This window comes from Corvus brachyrhynchos, unplaced genomic scaffold, assembly GCF_000691975.1.
Source record: "Corvus brachyrhynchos isolate BGI_N302 unplaced genomic scaffold, ASM69197v1 scaffold54, whole genome shotgun sequence".
Lineage (NCBI taxonomy): Eukaryota > Metazoa > Chordata > Aves > Passeriformes > Corvidae > Corvus > Corvus brachyrhynchos.
In genome coordinates, this window is record NW_008237902.1 from 265,434 (window position 1) to 287,765 (window position 22,332).

At 42.4% G+C, this 22,332-nt stretch overlaps 1 protein-coding gene across 4 annotated transcripts in view; it reads left to right on the forward strand.

The window, feature by feature from the left end:
- The window catches only part of COL23A1 (collagen type XXIII alpha 1 chain), a 176,935-nt gene that overhangs the window by 113,626 nt on the left and 40,977 nt on the right, over positions 1 to 22,332 (forward strand). For all 4 annotated transcript variants that reach the window (XM_017732939.1, XM_017732940.1, XM_017732938.1 and 1 more), the window contains exons 2-3: positions 13,487 to 13,531; positions 21,267 to 21,274. In XM_017732939.1, the coding sequence (XP_017588428.1) occupies positions 13,487 to 13,531; positions 21,267 to 21,274 (53 nt within the window). The remainder of the gene's footprint in view (positions 1 to 13,486; positions 13,532 to 21,266; positions 21,275 to 22,332) is intronic.

Below are 22,332 nucleotides of genomic sequence, written 5' to 3' on the forward strand. Positions count from 1 at the left end.
TGAGGGTGGTTTAAACATTTCAGTTTTATACAAGTGACACATAGTTTCTTGGAGGATCTGATTTATTATTATATGGATTCAGGCAGAGTGTTTGCAAAATTTACTCTGCTTTATGGTACTACAGCAAATGTAAACACACAAGAAAGTGAAGGTGGGAAATAATCTTTGTCAGCAGCAGGAGGGGTATAGAGAGCTGCAAAAAGGAGAGAAGTGGCAGAGTAGTGACTGAGAGTAAGATTTTCTTTTTCATCTCCAAGAGGAAGACTATGGGTCACTTTTGAGGAAAATAGAGATGAAGCAATGCCAGGGCTTAGGGGAGGCCTGTGGCACTCTGGATGGTGCCCAGCACTGGACTGGCCACGGGGAAGGTGCCCAGATGAGTTCCCTGCCTGGGGCCCAGGGTGCAGAGGGGTCATGGGGGCTGACCCCCACAGCAGCCAGGTCCTTCACTTGTTTGAGCTCCAAACACAAGCAAGAAGATAAGAAACAGAAACATCAGCAAGAGAGAGGTTTGACAGCCAAGTTGTGCAGAAGCCAGATGTCATTCTTCAGAGCTTGCTTTCACCTGGGAAACTTGGGTTATTGCACCTCTGCCTCCGGGTGAGGGAACATCTCCCTCCCAGACAAAAGCCTGGTTTAGGACAAGGTTTAGCCATGGTTTCAGTGGTCTTCCTGGTAATGGGTCTGTGCAACCACTCACATCTATGTGGCAGTGGTGTCCAACACAACTCAAAACTCCCATGAGGTGCCTTTGTGGCAGCAGATGCTTCCTGGGGACACAGGAGTTCCCTGCTGGGGACTGGATTTCTTGCTCACCAGTTCAGTAGATGTCATTGCTCTGCATCAGATTAATTTAGGGTTGGTTTTTTGCAGTGGCTGAGGACTATGTGGTGTGAAATACCTGCTCTTGCTGCATGGCAGCATTGCTCCATGGGCTGCTGGTGGGGGTGGGATATGCAGGGGATGCACAGCTGTGGATGGAGCTGACTGGGAGTAGCACTAGCATAATGTGGACACGTGGTTGCAAAGCAAAATGTACTTTGGGAGTTTACTCTGACTGTGTGGTCTTTCTAATTAGCTGGAAAATCCAAACCCAGAATGGATTCTGAGACTGTTGAACAATCTGGGAGGAGGGAAGGGGAAATGGGAAATGGCATTTTTTTGTTATTCTAAGTTCTTACCTTAGTTCTACAGAACCATATTTAGTTTCTATAAAACCCTGTTGGATCTATAGGTATTTCTACTCTTAGGGTGGGAATTTTTGGAATGTTTTCTGAAGCCTACAATGTGTGGAAACATTGGGATTTGGTTTCAACTTCAGACTGAGCTTCATTGCTTAGTACTTCCTAAATCCCTCAAAGTCCTGGTCTGCAACACAAACAGGCTCTGCATTACTCATCTATGGATGCAGTAAATGCTGAAAGGCTGATTATGAGTATTGATGAATAATCAAATTACACCAGCACAATTCTTGGAGGAATGAGCCAGATGCCCTAGAAAATTTTCATCTATTGGGAGAAAAAACACCATCTGAAGCAGTGGTTTGAAAACACTGTAATCCTCTGACCCTTACCAGCATGATTTCCTTTTTTTTCTGCTTTCAGTGTTAGTTTCCATCTGCTACACTTCATTATGTGGTTAACTGCCCTTTCAAAGGCTGCATTTAACTCCATTTCAGAATTCAGTGGCATTATATCTGTATTCGTGCAAGACTGTCAAGGTTTCTTCTTGAAACAGTTTTAGATCCTCAGGTGAAATTACATCCAGGATATCAATAGTGTAAAAGTGTATCCTGGAATCCAGAAAGTAAAATTGAAAGCAGGATTTGACTTACTGTGTTGCATTTAAAATCCAGGTCTGATTTCAGTTAAAATCTTGGAAAGACCCAACAATAGGCATCATGTATTAATCTATGTAAGATGTAGGCCAACCCTGCTGCTTCACTTTGAGGAGAAACCTGCGATTTTTCATCGTCTTTCAGGAACAAGGTAGACTTGGAGGGTTGGCAAAATCTTACCTAGAGCACATGACTAAGAAAATAGTGCTCTGTGGAGAAAAAGGCTGATAAAATGCTTCAATCAAGTCTCAAACTGACATATTTGGGAAGTGAAAGCTTGCTCCTTGATTCTCTTTTGTCCCTTATTGTGCCAAAATGTCATGCTGTCTCTCTCAGGTCCATACAATCTCACCACTGGACTTGTCCTTTACACCAAAAGAAAGTCAGATGCTTCTTGTCTTTCCCTTTCATATTTTTCTGGCTTGTTTTCCTTCTTTCACCATGTTTTGCCCTGTTTTTCCCAAACTTGGACTCTTTAAAATACAAGTGGAAACTGATGGTCTTATCCAAACTTAGTAACATATTGGATGGCTTTGCTTGGAATAATTGCCTCTTTCTTTTCATCTCATCTCAGTGTTTAAAGAGCAACAATACCTCATCTCTGCTAAACCTTTGAACCTTTCCTGGATATCGTTTGGTAAGTTAAACTGGCAATCCAGCATTTGTTTAGCTGATCTCTAAAAAGCACAGATGACACAATTCAAGTATCTGCAGGTAAAAATTTGCACCTTGGGATTGTCAGAAATAATTTAAATTTTCCATTTCATCTTCAAGATGCTTTTCACTATTAAAAAAGAAAAATGCTGTACACCTCCCACACTGCTGCCTTTCTGTCCTATTGATCCTGCTTTTTTTACTTTAAAGTGGGAAATAGGTTTAGCTGCCATGTAAAAAGATTTATAGGCCTGTTGCTTTATAGACAACTGAAACTCTGGAGCTGAAAATGGTCTAAATACCTCTGAAAGATGCATTTGGGTAATTGGTAATGAATTAAGCGTCTGGAAGAAGCAGCTGAGCAGTCAGTCACTTCATTACGGCTTTTTGAGCTGTTTGCCAGACTGGTTCGCTCTGATAAACCAGACTGGCCATCAAACAGGATACACTGAGTAGGCAAATGACCTCATTAAGCAAATTACAGAGTTCCTTTTGGTAGTCTGTGGGTTTAATGTGCAGAGCCCCACACTGTACCTGCGTCTCATAAAGGCATCGGCTGAGGCGCGTGCTTGGAAGCGACTTGTGGTGCAACATACTGGCCCAGAAGACTTTGGTCTAAAATGAACTTGTTACTGAAACATTTCCCAGATGTGTGAGCAATAAATCATCTCCTCTTTGCACTTCAATAGAAACAACCATTGCCACTGAATTCTGCGCCAGATCAGGCCCGGAATATGGCAGGAAGGGGCTATAACAGAGTTTGCCTTTGCAAATTTGTGTGTGTTGGCTCATCCCATTTCACTAATTGCACCTGTTCCCCACCTCGAGCCAACCACCTCCGAGGCATGGCATGTGCCAGAGAAGTGTCAGCAGGCTCTCTGGTATCTTAACTCTGTTTTTATTTGTGCTGATACACCTCTTTTTTTTATTCTGATTTTCCTACAGCTGTTTTGTAGTCAGCCTCATTGCTAACCATATCCTTTAGCATCCACACTCCCAGCCCAGAGTGAGCACTCCTTCACCCTGACGCTGCTGTCTGCAGCCTGGTCATGTAGGGCTGGGCATGGCCAAAGGGGAGGTTTCATGTCTCTGTGGCCAGGTATCTTAGGTCAGAGCTGTCTTGCCTTCTGATGGAAGTTGTGATTAAATTCTGGAGTACTTTTGTATTTCATGGGGTTGCCCAGAGGCTTGTGCAGCCTGTACCCAGCCTGAAAGTGCCCTTTGGTTTTATTTTGGTTTTTTTTTTTTTTTTTTTTTTTTTTTTTTACAAATTTACATTATAGTAAATACTGAGAAGTAATCTTGAGATCAAGTCTTTTTTTTCTAATCACTTCCTTTGTATTAGCCACCATGCTCCTGCTTGTTAATTGAATTCAGATTTGACATGGATTAGCATTATGGCTGGAAGCCTAATTCTTTAAATTGATACACAAATGCTGTTCTTAAGTTAGTCATTAATTACTTTTGTTTATTAGAGCTTTTAAGTGTGGCCATTTAGGCCTCATCTGGCAATTTTAACTGCAACTGCCTCAGTTTATTTCTGCTGGAAGCTGTGCAATGTAGGTCAGGTACAAGGCAGTAAAAGGGATTATATTGTTCTGATCATTCACACTTGCTACAGGAAACACGGTATTCTTTCTGGGGAGTGAATATGGCTGTAGCACATGCTGGTTCTGCCTATACAATGGAAACTGTATTTTTCATTAGAGTTCATGTATTCCTTTGTTGGAAGGATCTCAGATGGGTGGGAAAGCAAACTGTTTACACACAGTCAATCTGGTATTTGCCCAAGGTCAGCAGGGAGAGAAGACACTTGTACTTTTAATTATATTTGCAGTTAAAATAAGAGTTTTAGCAAACAGCAAGACCTAAGTACTTCTAAAGAGATACTTTTTTTTTTTCCTCTGCATCTCTTCTGTAAAAATTTTTCATCACTGATTTCATTGCATTATCAGGACTCAAATGAGAAACACTGCTTATGAGCAAATATAGCATCTGAATGTGGGCCAGGAATTTCTTTTACAGTATAAGCTTTTGTGTGAAAGAAAAGCCAAACAGCTGCTCACAACTTATGTCTGAGTAAGTGATCTAATACTATTGCTCTGGTCTCAAATTTGAGGCTAAATTGTTTTTTTGCCAAAGACCTTGTGCCAACTTACCTGGTCCCAATTTGTGAGAACAAAGTATATTGTTTCTGCTGCTCTGGGGCTGGAATCACTTCACTTGCCATTTTTTTCCTTTATAATTTCAGCCCCGACATGGGAAGCTTCCACAAGTTTGAGAGTTGACTTCTCTTCTCCAGGAGGTATCTCAAGTAGGAAGATATCTCCTTGCAAGGCTGGTCTGACATGATGTGTAGGGATATTCTATTACGTTTGAAGACTCTTTCTGGATTTTGATTTACTTTGCTCTTTTTTTTTTTTTTTCCTCAGATCTTCTATTCTCAATCTTTTTCTTCTACTTTTGCAGTGCTCTTCATCAGCTGCTCTCCAGGCTTTCCCTGTCTGGAAATACTGAAAAGAGGAGAACTTATCTGGTTATAAAAAAGACAATTTCCCACACCATTAGGCAGAGACTGTATCCCTCAAATATATGGTTATGCACTTGCCCTTTCACAAAAGGTTATAATTTCCAAAGAATTTGAGTTGTGCTCTAAATGTACAGCTAGAGCTTAAGTTCCTGTAAGATTTATTGCAAACATATTAGCTGAAGGGAGAAGAAAAATCCAGAGGCCAAGAAATGTCATGTCCTCTCCCACGATGGCGACACCCTCAGCTGTACCCAGAGAAATCTCAGGGTGACCCCAGCCTTATTCTTCTGTGGCAAAAATGAGATTTACATGCTTGTCCTAAAAATTGCTTATTTTAGTAGAAACCAAAAACGAGGATATTTGAGGCATGTATACATTGTATTTACAAGTTCACATTGTTGTTGAAATTTTTTCTACTTAAAAGAGAGAAGACTTTGTTTTCTCTCTCTTTTTTTTCTTTTTCCTTGGGTCAGGAGCTCTGCTTGTAGATGGTCTGCTTGCTTTTTGCGGAATTTAGGGGACATGGTTTAGGGACTTAGCAGTGCTGAGTTAATAGTTGGATTTAATGTTCTTAGATGTCTTTTCCAACCTAAATTAGTCTGATTCTTAGATTAACTGCTTATTGGATAATTCAGGGCAGAATGAATTCACACATCAATTTAATTTTGAGTGTCTGGGAGGAGGATCACCTGTGTCTAACTTCCATCACTTAACTCTGCTGAAGACTGTGTGGCAGTTTCACTGGATGTTTTTTATTGGGTACAATTATTTTGGAACAAACAGCCTTGTTAGTATCTGTAACTTAGAGCTCTTTGTGTGACACTGCTGACATTGTGACAAAATGATGTGATTTTTTTTTAGTTTTGTTTTGTACAGCTTTTACTTACGTTTTACAAGGCTTCATCTGCATGGAGGGGATTTGGCTGTTTGCATTTTGCTTGGGGTTCTGTTTCACTAAGATGTGCTTTTCCCCTGTCTTTTGAAGCATATGGCATCATGCAACCCTGGTCAAGGGTTAATGCAGATAATGGAAGTAGAAGTAGCTCCAGAATCTGACTTCATATTTGCTTGATAGGCTATTCCTGATCTCCCTTTATAGAGATGATGATGCATGTGGAATAAGGTGTAGAAAACAAGGTAGTTCTTACAAACGTGTAGGAAATGCCTTCTGTGTATGCAGGAGATTTGGGGTGGAGAGAGGGTTACACAGGAGAAAAATGTTTCTTTTGAAGGCCACAGGAGGAAGAATTTAACAGGTTTTTTAGAGATGCTGAAATAGTCACATGTAAGTGCAGTGTTGGATGAGCCTGGAAACAGGAAAACTTTGATTTTTATGTTGAATTTAATTTGTAACATAGAAGCAAATTCTCTTGGTGATATTACTGTGATGGTTGTGGGCGTGTTCTTAGGATGTGCTTGGCCCCATCCCTTTATGGTTTGCACATGGCAGCTTGGGCTCCCCTTCATAGGAAACTGGGAAACAATGAGGGTGGAAAATCCTGCCAGAAGGGGCATTATCCACAGACTGTCTGCAAGTGTGAGAATAACATAAATACAAAGGATGTGAGTTTTTGCTTAAAGTCTCCAATGTATACACTTCTCTGTAGTCACTGGGATCTTCTCTAGGTATCCAAGGAACCGCGTTATTCAGCTGCTCTCGAAGTCTTGACTTCCTCGTGTCTCTTCTTGTTTTTCACATATTGAAAATGACAAAAAGTATTTTATTTTTTTCTCTGTGGGACCTTGGCTCTGGAATGGCTAATTCTGATTGTAGATAAGACGCATTAGCTTTGAGTACTTCCGTGCTCCAAAGATGCAATTCATCAAAACCCAAGTACTTTGTGTCAGATCTGAATGTTTCACAAGAGATTTTGTAATCCAACATGTCAAACTTGTTTAAATGTCAGATTGCAACTGAAAGCTGAAGGAAGAAATAAGTGCTTCGTTATCTCCCTTACCTTACAGAAGTGTCTTGCAGTTCTTAGAAAAAAAGAAAATTGTCTTATTTCTGCAAGAAATACACCATTATGTCGTGTTGTAGAGGTGCTCCTGAGATGTGCAGCTGTTCCTTGTGTTGGTAAACAGGCTGGTGTTTCATGAGGCAGATTTAGTGATTCAAGTAGAGCAATCTTCATCTGCTGAATAAATCTATTGCTGGTGACCTCTTGATTCTTCCCAGAGGTGACTTTGTGTTAGAAATTATTTGAGCAGGAAAAAGACCTCGAGGGTGTCCGTTTGCTCATCGCTTGTTCTGGGCGGTGTTGCTTTCAGTTACCTGGTGCTGAAGATAATGTAAGGATCATGAATTTCAGTCAAATGCAATGTGAGTTTGGCATCATTTCTGTTCCCAGCTCTATCACTACTTGGATTTCTAGCTTGTATCCGTAGAAGAAAAATGAGTCTGTGTTCATTTTCCAGATTGATACAGCTATGTCTGACTTGCCTAACCAGTAAGTCTCTGAAGAGATTGTGACCTGAACTTTTTTTTAAATCTTTCTAAGTGTTTTAAGTGTGTAGGAGCATATGGGGACAATGAACAGAGGTTGTCACTGTTCTCATAAAGAAACATTAAACCAAATATGTGTGCGTGTTTGTGCATAGACACTTTCTGAAAGATGTTCGAAGTTCCCATCTCTGTCCAGGACGTGTACTGGAGCAGCTGTCTCGGTGCAGATGTGGAAAACTGAAATCTGCCATGAAAACTTTTTTACCTTGCATATAGCAGCCCCCACAGCTGCCAAAATATGCATCCTCTTGTTTTAAAAATGTAAAAATGCTGAAAACATCTGCTCCTGCCCTGCACTGCAGCTGTGCCAGTGTATTATCTGGAAACGGCCTGAGTAAGACCAGCCATAACAAGAGAAGAAAAATCCCATGTTTGATGTAAGTGCAATTGTGGCTTTATTCCAGTCACTTCTTAATTTATGTCTCAAATTCAGTTTATCTTCATGCCCAGATGACTAAACAAAAGAGCTGTATGCACTTGACTGTTTGAAGAAACTGTCCCTGGGTGTGGGAAAAAAAGAAAAAATATTATTTAGGGGTGGAGGGTGGGGAATCCAGAGTATGGAGTGAGTGGCACCATCTTGGTTGTTTTAAATGGAGCATAATCAGAGCTTTGGTTTCAGTGAGTGTGCACGTATCATTTCACACTTTGAATGAGCTTGAATTTTATTTTAATTTCTTTTGCAACACATATCCACCCAGGGTAAGAGGGGACTTCTCTGGCTGCAGGTAAAAACACACTTAAGCACACTAAATTTCTCCCTGGTCTTGAAATATTGTGCCATCTCAAGCTGCTACACCTTGTGTGCAGGTTTTATTGGTGCTGCTGAATGTTAGATTTGGGGCTTGGATTTGCTCTGCTGCATCTTGTTGGAACAGTTTAAAACTGCACTCTGTCCCCGCCTGGATATCCCTCATTTTGGGGGTACCCTGCATTTTAGCTTAGCTCTAGGTAAAGAAGAGTTTGAGGCTGTAAACCTTTAGTGCTGAGGTCCTGAGATGCAGATGTTTTGTTCCCTGAGGTTGAGCGCAGCTCCCCAGTGCATTGTGAGGAAGATGTTTTTGAAGGTATAAGAAGAAAAACAGTTTCTTGCTTCTTTTGTGCCTTGAAAGCAACTGGATCAGGGATGGAACTGCAAGGAGCTCTCCCCAGCTAACAACTAGAGGTTGCTCTCTGGGTGTTTTTTGCTAAGACATAATGTAGCCCAGGATCTCAGAGAGATTTTGGGGCACTTGGGCCAAATTTGAAATGAGTCTAGATATTACTTTTTTGTTTGTTTTATTTGGAAAACTTCTGCAGACTGTAGGTGCTGCATGTTTCCAATCTGCATCTGGTATTTGCTTTGAATCTTTGGGTCTGTTGGAATCCGAAGCCAAAAAGGTTCACGCAAAATGTTGTGACCCAAAACTGTTTAATCTCAGATCTGCGGTCTCGGAGCCACAGCCTGACTTGAATACCTGATGAGTATCAGCTGAGCAAGCATCACAACATCTGACTTCTGCCCATGAACCATAAACCTTTTCCTCAGGGAACAAGAAAGTAAATTGGCCTTTGTGCAGAAACAGCCAGCTAGGCCGGGGCCACAGTTTCCTTGTGCTCTATACCAGACCCCACGGTGCTCTGCTGCAAAGTTCTCCTTCCTTCTAAGTGAAGCCATATGAAAAAAAAAATCCACTTTTTGAGAGTGGCTGAACCAACCAATTTGTTCAAGTCATTCTTCTGGTTGATTCATTTTTAACTGAAAAAAATGCTGATATATTGAAAGCAACTTGAAAAATGCCAAAAGGGAAGAAGGGGAAACAAGTTAAACCATTTGAAGCTCATAAAAGAAAAAAAAAAAGAATTTAAGTGCAACCACATGAGTGGTGTAAAATTGGTGTAATACTTAATCCCATGTTAGAGCACAATGTGTTAGATATGAGTTCCTCTAGAAAATAAGGCCTAAAAATAACCTAAATATTTATGATTGAGAGTTCACAACATGATCAGCTCACTGTGTTGTGCTTGCAAGGGGAAAAACCCTCTGGTCTAAAGATCCACCAAGATAGGTCTTCATTTCACTTGGCCAAGGTTTTTACTTGAATGCTGTTCCCAGCTACTTCTTTGGATCAACGTAACAAAAAAAGAAAGTCCCTGAGAGCCTCAGCAGCACATGGCTTGAAGGAAGAGATGGACCCAGATTTATGGAACATGTCTGTGTAAACGTTCTCAGTGGAAAAGGGTGAACGTAGGAGAAGTTTAAGGGAAGAGCACAAGTTGGTGCCACAAGTTCTTGGGTAAAATGTGCTTCACTGGCATAACATTTAACAAAACATTGGTATTCAGCAAGGTTTTGCTGGACTCTCTTTCTTGCTAACATTTTAAACTCACTTTGTCCTCGACAAACATTGATTTTACCTGATGCCCAACAGTAATTTGCCCAGGCAGAAACATATCCATCCAGCTGAAGGGATGGGAGGCAGCAATGCAGCCTCTCAGCCATGGAACATGGGTCAAGGACTAGATTTGGGTTAATTATACAGGGTAAAAAGACATTAAACACACATAGTGCTTGTTGTCCTGGTGTTGATGGATTATGGTGTTCATCGAGCAGCCCAACTTGCAGTGGGTAAATTAGTTCAAATGAAGGTTATTTACTGTACTGTGGACAAGTACATGGGTTTGGCTTTTGACAATATTTTATGTGAACTATAAAGTGATGCTGATTTTTAATATTTCATTTACTTGCCCACAGTAGATGACATAAGTGGCTGCTACCCAGCAATTGTGAATCTGTTTACTGTGAACTTTTTACCTTGTTTCTGAGGAGCTATTCTTTCATCCATCATCTCTTCCTCATAATATTTTCAAATAGCAATGTATTTCATTCTCTTTCTTTGTCTTAGCGTTACTAAATCTATCATCTTACTGGGAAACTTATGGTGTTGTCAGAAATTGAATATTATGCCCTGGATTAAAGCTGTTTAGCTTGAACGTGACAAGTTGTTTAAAAATAGACTGTTAGGCTTTGTATTCATTCTCCTCTCCAAAACTCTCTTTTGTAACAATGTAAATAAAGGACTCCCAGAACTGATACAGTGGGGCTGGCACAGTTAAAAGAAAAGACTCGGCTATTGCCCAATTTACTTTAATGCAACATAAATCTTAACTATATTGAACAAGCATCAGACTGCGAGGTCTTGGGAGATGGAGTCATTAGGTAACAGTTTACAGGGAACATTTATCTTCAAGCAAATTCCCAGGCCTCCTTAATTTCTTTTGTAGTTTCTTAACGGGGTTGAAAACAAGAACTGTAGTATGGATTCACTTTATACCCAGTTCATTAAGCAGTATCCAAAGCTGAGCCCCCAGAATAAGCTAGAAATTGCTAAAATAATAATTTCCAATTGTGCAGACCATAGACTTTATCACATCTGCAGAGTCTGAGTCTGCAGATGGCATTAATGACTTCTGGGTTGTTCCTATGTGCTGCCCTCTCCCGTGGGAGCTGGGAGGTCTCTGTCCTGCTCACCCACCTCTGTATCACAGAATTCACACTCGCAACTCTTGCCCAAAGTAAATACTGGGTTTGATATTTTTCCTTTTAATTCCCACCAAAACTTTTTCTCCTCAGAGACATTTCCTAACCCAGCTACTGAATGGTAGCAGGATTCTAAATGTAGTTTCCAAAACGCTACATTTTTTTTTTTAGCAAATTGCTCTCAGATAAAAGCAGCAGTAAAACAGATGAGAATGGATTTTTAATTTTTTCATCTCTCAATTTTGGTTTATCTTACACTCACCACAAGCAGTATCTCTAAAATATATCTGTCATTCCATATGCTGCACCCACTTTACAAATTTCCTGGAAGACTATAGGGAAAGGATTATAAGATCACAAAATAGTTGGGGTTGGAAGGGACCTTTAAAGGTCATCTAGTCCAATCGCCCTGCAATGAGCAGGGACATCTTCAGTTAGATCAGGTCAGGCAAAGCTCCATCCAATCTGACTTTGAATGTTTCCAGGGATAGGATATCTACCATCTCTCTGGACAACCTGTGTTGGTGTAGGCAAGAACCAACTTTTCCCACGTGCTGTGAAGTATTAAGAAATCCCTTAAACTTGAAAAAAACCCAACCTAATATTAAGGTTCCTCTTTATACAGAATCTTTGGTTTCTTGCAGGTTTCTCACATTCTCAGTTGAATGGCTCCAACCTAAGCTCTATGTGGGAGCTCTGTGCATTCACCCTTTGACAGCAACCCTCCTTTAAGCTGCCTAAAAGCATCAATACCAACTCATTACTCACTTGTTTAAGTACTTGGCCTCCCTCTCCTACACCTTCATTAGGACATTTTCTCCTCCCTAAGGAGCACCCTGTGCTTTCTGCCTGCCACCGGCAGAAGAGGTAAAGCAGAGTGGTTACTGAGCAAGCCACTTTAGATTAAACAGATCCAGGAGGAGTCCATGGAAAGGCAGGGAAAGATTAAGCAAGGCTGGTGTTTAAAGCACTCCCTGCACTCCAAGGGAGGCTGAAGGCAGCTGAGGCTCTGCCTGGGGGTAAGACCCCCAAAATTAGCCAAGAGGGTGGTGCACGTAGAGGGGCTTTAATTGCTCAAGTCACAGCTGATCTCCAAGGTTGAAAAAGGTGTTTCATCAGAGCTGGGGGTTCCTTTCCAAAACACTTGACTTGGGGATGGAGGGAGTAAACCTTTCTCCTGGCTGTAATGTGCTTTCAAGGAGGCTGCAAATATGTTTGGGGTTTTTTTTGTCTTCTGTGTAGAAACTTGTGAGCAAGTTACTTAGGGAGTAGTGGTAGACATTTCTACCAATCATTTGTGACTACCTGGGGCTTCTGTCTGCAGGTTGCCAATCCCATAGCGAGGGAGCAAGTGGGATTTGGGGGCAGGGGGCCTGCTGGAGCTCTGTGGTGGGCTGGGAGGGGGAGAGCTGGACAGTGTATCCAAACTTCAAAGAGGAGTACTCCAGGCCGTGGCTGAAATTCTGGAGATGCAGTTGCACGTTTGAGCACAGAAATGTTTATGCAACGGGGGAAATTCTGATAGGAGTGCAGAAATATTTAATGATCTTTGTTTATCATCCTTTTCCAGCAGAAAGGAGAGAGGGAGCACTGTTGTTTCTCAGATAAAAAGCGAGTTCTTGCTTTTTGTTAGTGTTGCTGTCACTCAGCAAATACTCCACCCAAGCTGGCTGATCCACTGCAGAAGGCTGCAAAAAGGGGCTTTTTCTTCCAGCCTGGCAATGCACATGTTGTGGGAGAAGTGATGCTTCCAGGTGCCCTGCAGGGAATCCTGGCTGCAGCAGAGAGGCTGCAACACATTGGCATGGAGCAGTATTCTGTATCAGTGTTTATTGTTTGAGTGCCTTTTTTCCTTAATTAAGAGTATTTTGTCATTTTTGGCACTTATGGATGCCTTAGCCATTGCTGCCCGGTATGGTAAGAATACGAACAAGCTTTAAAACTGGAATTATAAATGTATGACCAGATCCAGGCTGTGTCAGCAGTCTGCACAGAAGAAGCTCTGACTCAGATAATGAGCAGTATAAACCAAGAGGTTTATGTTCCTCACTTTAATACTTTAAATACTGTGATTTGCAAGCCTGTATCAGCCATTTGCAGCACGCAGGGACTGCGCAGCAATGCTACCCGCTCGACAAAGGCCTTTTCCCAGAATTTTGGAGCACATAAGACCTGGTTCCCTCTACTGTGTAAGCAATACTAATAACTTCAAAACCTACTTCCCAGCTTGCCTAGGAGCCTGATCTTGGCTTTTTCACCAAAATTATGTCGTGGGGAAAAAAACACGGTAATTAAGATGTGCAGCGGACTAATTTATTTGGTATTTGGGAAAGGGAGGAAGACATGAGATGGATCCAAAGGGAAGGACATGTGGTAGATACTCTCCTGAGCTCACTGTCCATCTGACATCACTAACCCTGTGCTCTCTGCTTCCCACAGGGCCCCCGGGGAGGCGAGGGAAGCCTGGCCGGCGTGGAGAACCCGGTAAGCATCACCTGTCCCGATGGCACTGGGGGCCCTGGGGGTGTCACTGGGTGGTATGGGAGCCTTTGGGCAATGACACCAGTCACCTCCACCTACCAGGCTGTGGAACAGGGACTTCCTACGTCCTTTGCGGTGGATACGAAGAGTTTTATTAAAAATTTTTTAAAAACCCAAACCAACCCCCAAAACCCTAAAAACCAAAAACAAATTAAAAAAAAAAAAAAGGAAAAAAAGCAACCAACCAAAACAAAAGACCAAACAAATTCCACTCAAAACACCCACAGCTGTTGCATGTTTTATCCATCCTTCCATTTCTCTATGCAGTATTCAGCCTCATCACCCTCCAGCACTGACGAGGGACAGTGAATTAGCATGGAAATAGGGAATCCCCCAGCCATGTTAGATGGGAGGTGTGCACTGACTTGTTCTCTGCATGTGGATGTGTCCATACATTGCCTGCCAGCCATAGGGTGCTGGTGTCTGCATTTGGGAGTCTGGGATAACCAAAGCTCAGCCACCAGCCTTGAGCAGGTCCCCTGAGCATCACTGTACCCTCAGCCCAGGTGAAACCACAGAGCAGCCTTTCTGGGGTTTTCATTTGAGCTGACTGTAACTCTGTGTCTCTGACACTTTGGTGGATCTGGTGAGGTTTGGGGTTTTGTCCCTGACTTTGAAAAGGGAAAGGACTGACCCTGTTTCACCTGGAGGGAAGTGCTGTTTACATTCTGCTGTTGGGTCTGAGTGCTGTTGGAGAAGGGAGAGATGCAGCTGGAGTTGCTCTTTCTGAGGAAAACAGACAGGGGTGTGCCCAGAAAGCCAGGCAGTTTTTGGGATTGCTTCAATGTGCCAGAAAGCAGCACATGAAATTTTACATGTCCCAGCTCTTAGGTTCTTGAACACTGAGAGAATGAACGGGAGTCAGTGGATTTTCATTTAGTGAGGAGGCTGAATTCTGTTCTCTGCTGCCTCTCACTATAGAAAATTCACAACTGGGATTTCAAAATGGGCAGCATAACTTTCTGATCACCAATATTTTGAACAATATTTCTAACTCTGAGGAAAGGAAATTGAGGGGATTTGTGCTGCACACCAGCAGCAGCACATGAACTGATGGACAAGGAAGGCAGGCAGGCATTTCCCTTCTCTTCCATTGGTGGTATTCCAGAGTGCATTAGGTGTTTTCTGAGATTTTTTTTTTTTCCTGAAGCATCAGGGATTTACTCCTGGGCAAGGGATGGGTGCTGATGGGGTGGTGGTGGATCCCAGCCAGCTTTGTTAATTTGTTTCATTTTCCCAGCAGCTGGGCTGTAGGAAGAGCCATCAGACTGCTTTGATTCTTCTTTTGGTTGTTTTTTAAGTATCAGCTAAGGGCTCTAAGGGGCACAGTGGAATACAGCATTCAACCAAGGGCAGCTGGAGATGTCAGCCAATGGATCTGATTTTATATGCAGGCATTTATGTAAACGCTGTGCAAGACGTGTCCCTGGTCCATACAGAAACCTGGGAGGTAGCACTGAGCTCACACATGCCCTTAAATCTCTTCTCCCTGCTTTATGCAAAACTTTTGAAAAGCATCATTTGCCCTCATGCTGTGACACATCTGCAAATGCACTTGAGCATCCCTCTGATGGAGCAGAAATCTGCCAGGGAATCAATGCAGAACCAGCAAGAAAACAAGCATTATAAAAGAAAACAAAAAAAAGAAATCAATTATTGATGATAAAAAAATTTCCAACCTTAGTAACAACTTTTTTTGCGTTTCTGCAACTGAGGAGGAAAATAGAGAAGAGTGCAGCAGCCACCCACTGCACACAGCCACACACTCAGCCAGGCTCGAAGGGTGAAATCCAAGGAATGCAGTGCAGAGCCTGTGGGTTGCCCACTGCAGATAGACACCCAGGGAGCAGGCATCCCGCTGTGTATTGCTTTTGGCTGAGCTGCCAGATGTTTGTTTCTCCAGATAACTTGAATATATATTTCTACATTTGTTTGAGAACCTGACCACACATAAACCAGGTCCTTGTTCCTTCGCTACAGCTGATAAATGAGACTAAAACTTTGTTTGTGTAGCGTGCTGGTGTCTGTCCCTGGGGACCCTGCCTGATTAGGGCTTCACAGCCTCCAGACAAAGGCTGTTGGAGAGCCAGGAGGCTCAGCCCTGCCAAGGGGGAAGTGTGTTTCTCTGGCATTTGTTGAAATGGTCATGTTGAAAAACCTTTTCAGATTCATACTGAAACTTTCAATGTATATCTCTAAGAAACAAGCAGAGAAACTGTTAAGAGATATTCCTGTCCCTTTTAATCACACCCTCCTGTTGATTTAAACCAAGACTGAATTTTGCTTTTTTCTTCTGCCATGATGGATTCACATAAAATAAATTAATCCAACAGCTCTGTTTCTCTAAACTAAGAATTCATCATCATGAGAATGCATTGGGACAACTGCTCTCTTCCACAGATATGTGCCTTACCATAAAAGATTAATTTTTAAACTAGTTCTGGAGGGAAAAATTTAACTATTTAGACTGTTTGGAAGAGGGACAAGCCTGGCTGCACATGCTTCAAAAAATATTTGTTATTGCCCCCAGAACCCGCCAAGGGCAGGCACTGGGTCCTGCTGGGTTCCTGCCTCTGGGCTTGGTGGTTTATTTTGCTATAGTGAAGCATAAAGTGAACAAGTTTCCCCCTGAGGAGCCCTGGAGGGCAGAGAGGGCTGTGCTAAACCCCAGCCTTCCTTTGAGGTTCACATCTCTGGTGGCAGCTTGAGCTCCCTGTGGCAGCACGATTGTCCCCACTGTCATCCCTTCCCTGACCTCAGACACAAGGATCAAGTACCTGGGGGAGTGTTTCTGCCACCATCAAACCAGCTGAACAAACCAGGGAGTAATTGAGTCAAATGGCTTTATCCAACCCATTTTATTTACCCTCTTCATCATCTGGTCCCATGGGAATCACTGCTGCAGCAGAGGAGCAGTCCTGGAGCTGGGCACAACCACTGTGAAAGAGGCTACTTTTAAAAACCAATTTATCCCACTGTTGCTACCATGAGACCAGGAAATTCACACCAGCAGCCTCCCTGGAGAGGTGTCACTTTGGCTGTTTGGTCTGGTCCAGCATGTCCTGAGCTCCATCCCATCCTGCCAGGACAGACACAAGGGTCTCAGCAGCCCTTTTCCTGCAGACGAGCATCAGCAATTTCTTTTCCAGCTGGAAAGCAAGCGCAGCCTCGAAGACCCATGTGCACCTACCCATGGAAGTTGTGTGTAAAAATAAAAACACATTTTAATACCATTTTATGTGGGATATTCAGTCTTCTCTCACTGTGGGGTGGAAGAAAGGTTTTGCAGCACTTGCTGTCATGGTTGGTCCTGACAGCCAGCCTGCTCATCTCAGATGCAGTTCTTTTTCCTTGCCGAAGGCAAAATCAGGTTTAATGTCATGTTAGCTTATTTTTTCAATGTGATATGTCCCAGTGAGGAGCAGTTCAATTGTTGGAGTGAGCGTTTGTGAAATAACAAGGATTTCTGCCAGGGACCTGGGAGGTTTTGCTTCCCCTCTTGCTGCCAGCTGGTGCTGTGTGAGTGGGATGGGACACGGATGCACAGCCCTCACAGGGCTTTGTGTTTATTTTTTTTTAACGATTGAGCCATGCTGGGGTGTTCCTGAAGGATGGATGAATAGGATCCAGGATTTGGGAGCTTAGTTGAAGTATTGGTTCAAAGTCTTTGCACAAGTAGATGGTGGGAGATGATGTACTTGTCTCTTGTAATATCATTCTGCTTTCTTCCTCTGAGTTGAAGATTGATCCAAAAACTGATCCGAAGCTCAAAATCTCTCAAGATAAAGCAGGAGACAATCCCCACGAAATGTTCAATTTGGGGAGTCTCTGAGTAAGGATCTGCTCTCCTCACATGAAGCAAGAGCTGCCTCAGGACACAAACAGCCAAAGCTGATGGCTGGGGTGTTGGGTAGCACCTGTCTGCATCAGCTGTGCACAGCTACAGCCCAGGGGGATAAATGCTGGGGGTTTTAGGCACAAAATTGCCTTTACAGGTGGGCCTGAAAGAGCATTTTTTTGATGAAGTGCTATTTCATTGGAAAATCCTGACTTGGCATAATTTCTGGTACAAAAAGTTTTGTTTACAAAATGTTTTTATTTCAAAAGCAATTTTTGGGGAAATGTGTCGAAATTGGTGAATTGGGGTAAAAGTCTCCTGCTCACCACCCATGACTTTTTCTTTCCAAATTTATGTTATGCTACAAGTGTTGCCTTAATTTGAACTTCTAACAAAGACTTAATCCAAAGGGATTTCTTGGTTTTTTTGGGTGGGCTGTTTTCTTACAGCTATTCTGTTTGTGCAAATATTCTGATTTGGAACAAGAAAGAATCTAAAGCTTTTTTAAAAGGAAAAAGAAAAAAAAAAGTGATTTCTATCCAGGGAAGGGTTATTTCTCTCCCAGCCTTACATGTACTTAAAACCCCATATTTTACATATCAAGATTTACACTTTCAAACCCATTGGCTGTGTGATTGAGGGGACAAGTGTAAATATACAGTTGTTGTTATTCAGTAAGTGCACATGAGCTGCATGTGAATAAATCACACAGAAAATTGTATTTATCCAGGGATTTCTATTGCTCCCCATATTTCTCACTATGAACTGCCTGTGCCAACCTCATACCCAAGGAGTTCTTTTTCTGCTGAACTTCAGGACAAATCTAATCTGTCCCACATATGCTCTCAGTAATGAGCCTCTGCTAGGAGAGCATATTCACTGCGTGCCCCAGGCATAGATAGGAGTTAGAGGTCACCACACAGGGACAAATACTTTTTCCCAGATTCTGTGACTCCTTATGACTGTAGCAGTTGTCCTCCTCTGTTGTTACCCATGACTCAGTTACTCCTCTTCCAGCATCCTGAATTAATAACTCTGTGTGTATGTATATACATATTGTGTGGGTATAAGTACACATAACTATGTATTAATACAGATTTTTTTGTATTGTAATGTTTTTACATCTTCAGGTGGCCACAGATGCATGGTTGCTACCTTGGGGATGGGCTAGTTGCCCTTTAGAGTTGCAGCAAAGTCACCTCTGACTCTTCCTGAGCTGTTGGGAATGTTTGGCTGGTTTTGTTTCCCCTGCCTGGCTCTCTCCTCTCATGGTGGGAGAGCTTGCATGATAAATGATTTGCAGATTTAACAGAAATATCTTATCCCAAAATTTCCAAGCTGAAAAAATACTTGGAAATAAATGACTGTGACCTGTCATTTCGCATATGTTTGTGTACTGCTGGGGATGATGCCACTGTGATCTGCTCGGGCTTTGGATATACAAAACATTAAAGTTGGTCAATCAGGAAATCTGGGTCATTAATTTTTAATGAGTTTTGATTTTCACCTCCTGCTAGCACAGCTGTCCATGTTCTTAAGGAATCTTTTGGTGTTTCCAAATATCTCCATGCCCTTGCACGCTTGAGCACAAGCTGTTCCCTCCTGGTTATAGCAGCATCATCCCTGCTCAGGGTAAATCAATCACAGACCAAAATCTGTGCATTTGCAAGTTATTTTTGTCTTTCTCCTCTTCCTTCTGAAATCAGCCCCCAAGTCAGTTTTCAATACACAAAGGCTGTTTCCAACTTCTATTTGTTGTAAGAAGAATTTGATTATTCCTTTCAGCCTCTCAAACTGATTCTTACTAGTCAAAATGGTTAGCAGCAAATTCTGGCAAATTGCTTTGAAAAGAGCACATCTCTTGCACAATGTGTCCACAATGATGAGATGGCTGGATGAGGGGCAGCCCCTGGGTACAGGATCTGCTTCTTTATTTATTGTTTAATTGCAAAATATTTGACTTTCTTCTATAGGAAACAAGTGCCTTGTGGCTGGGCTGTTAAAAACATGTTCAGCAAACCAGAAAGTGATGCTGTTCTTAGGAGGAGAAAAGATCAGTTCGATAGGTTTCACTTTATGCCTTAATGAAGATTTATTGAGCCTCAATTCGCCAACAGCACAGTGAAAGATTGGTGTAACTCCACTGATGGGGGTGGAGAACATCTCAGGGTGCATATACAGAACCCCCCTATTCAACTGTGATTCCTGGATTTGGGAGGAGGAAGCACTTTGAAAGAGCACTTGCCTGCACATGTTGGGGAGAAAAAAACAGTAGCTGAGAAAAGGAAAGTAGGCAACAAATTCCAAAGAGATTATAATTGGTACATGATTGAAATCCCATATTAAAATAATTTCCTGCCCACTTCTTTGAGACTTACTCTTGACTTTTCTACAAAAGGGCTTTTGTGGGTAGCTTGGTGTAAGTGAGTTAATAAATCAGGTTTATGATTCTCAGTTAATAAATTGGCATAGAGCCATTGGCTTCTGTATTCAGAAGAAATTAAACCAAGGAGAGCAAGTTAAGCCCCTGTGCTTGTGGCCTGGAGTGAGACGTGGAGGTTGTCCCTGCCCCAGGTGTGGCCAGGCACTCTGCTGTGGCTGTGTGGCACTGACCCCCTTCAGGTGACAGACACAGGTCAGTGGGATGGTTCTTGGTGCATTGCCAGTCATTACTTGCTGCCACTCCTTATTCTTAGGCTTGTTTGGTTTTTTTTAAAATTCAGCTTGGTAATGTTTTTAATTTTAAAACAAATTTTAAAATCCTTGAAAAGGCATTGGCTTCAAATATGTTTCTTTAATAATATTGTTGAATAACATAAGATGAATAAAGCCCCCCCCCCCCTCCATTTTAAGTTTTCCCACATTTTTTTTTTCTTTCCTAATTGTGCCTGGTTTCTGGTTTTGATCAGGCAAGAATCAGAGCATGAAGAGATCCCAAACAGAGCTATAGGCTGCCTCGTGAACAGGAGTGGAATGTGGATTGCATTGGATTAGGGCTCAGCGTTCACCTCAGTGCAGCACCAGTTTGGGAAAGCAGTAGGAAAACTGCAGAAATTGGTGTGGCTGGTGGGGAACACCCTGCACTGCTGGGGAATATGGGGAAATGTTTCTTTTTCTACTGCTGTTAATGCCAGGTTCAGACTGTGCCGCTGGCAGCCGAAGCCTAAGGCAGGTGTGAGGGGTGTTTCCCTGGAGCTAAGGCACTGTGCATCAGTCCACTGGCTGCCTCTGAACGTGAGCGGGGGTGACACAGGGCTGTGGGGTTGTGTGACATGTTTTGAGGTCAGGGAGAGATGGGAACCATCCAACAGCAACATTTGGGGTCTGTGGAAGCAGTAGCACTGTCCTTGTCAGGTCCCTACTACACTGCTCCTCTGGCTTTTGTGAGCTTATCTTCTGTTCCTTTATCTGAAGGGTAAATAAGGTCCATGGTGAAAATACAGATTTTATTAATAAAAATTTGCACATTTTTCTGGCCATGTCTGTCTCCTTTTTGCTGGCCACAGGTGGTGCCCAAGGCCCTGATGCCCTGCATGTGGGCCCTGCCTTGTGAGGTGCCCAGGGTATTGTGGGAGGAGAGAAAACAATCGTGCTGTGGAAAAGATGGGAAAAGAGTGGTTTTACCCTGTCAGTACTGCTGTGCCAGCAGCACAGGTCAAATGGTCTTGTGACAGGAGGACGTGGATGGTGCTGAGTGTATCTAGAAAGTCATTGCATGGGAATTGGACTGAAAAGTCCCAAATCATTCTGATGTTGGTTCCTGCTATGTGCTGCTTTATCAGATTATATTTCTTCTTTGTAACTGACTCGTTCTTTCTTTGTTTTTCTTTTGTTTTCCAGGACCTGCAGTAAGTATCGTGGATTTTACTGTTGGATCAACAAAGTTAAGGCTTCCCCTTCCCCTGCCTTTCAGTGTCCTTGCAAAAGCACAGCATTTTTTGGTAGAGGTGTGTCTGCAAACAAAATTGGTACCAGATGCTGCTGTATTTTTTTTTTTGTGATTGTAGAGAAATGGGGGGTATGTGTGGGGGTGAATTTTAAAATGTTTAACTTGCTGCCTCAAGGGACTCCCAGTAATTTTAAACTCAGAAAATATTCAGTAAAAACAAGTTTTCCCTTTAGAGAGTTCTTTAGTCTGCCTCTATTTAACAGAAAGAGCGCTGTACTAATATTTTAACACGTTAGTGGGTTTATTGGTTCTAAAGCTCTGTCTTGCTTTTCTTATCTGTTGTGTTTCCAGCATTTAATATGGGTTTGGTTGCCTCACAAGGGGGGCTAGAGGGAAAACCATAGCTTGCTTGCTTCTTTCTTTGAAGTCTTGGGTAGAATAATGAGCATTCCTACCAATGCAACCAGAAAATTTATGGGCAAATAGTTGTTTGAAGGGGTAATAGTTGAAAATGTGTTAACTCCTCCTTTCAAATGTTCAGACATGCCTTTGGCTGTGCCACCACATCCAAATCTGTTGTTCTCCTGCTGGTTTTGGAGTGAGAATGTATGTTTTGTTTGTGCCCTCCAAGTTGCTGAGGGTTGGTTTAAAAAGTAAATTATGGGTATTAGGTGCTTCTGGTTTTCTACCTTTCTTCCCCCAAAGGAGGAGGAGGAGGAGGAGAGGTGCAGGCTGTTAGCAGCCACATTTCCTTGTCTGTCATTGCACCAACAGAGGCATTTCTTCATGTTGTTCTCTTCCTATAGAGCCCCACTGGGTTGAAAAGGGCTCATTTTAGGGAAAATAAATTTGGCAACTCTTCCTGGGCTAATAAATTTCCAGTTTTGTTTTGGTGACAAGGAGTGCACATGAAGTGTAGGGGCTGTCCCAGCATCGTGGCTTTGGTTTTCCTGGGATTGGCAGCATTGCCCGTGAGTTTAATTGAGGTTTTCAACCCTTTGAATTTTTACTTCTATT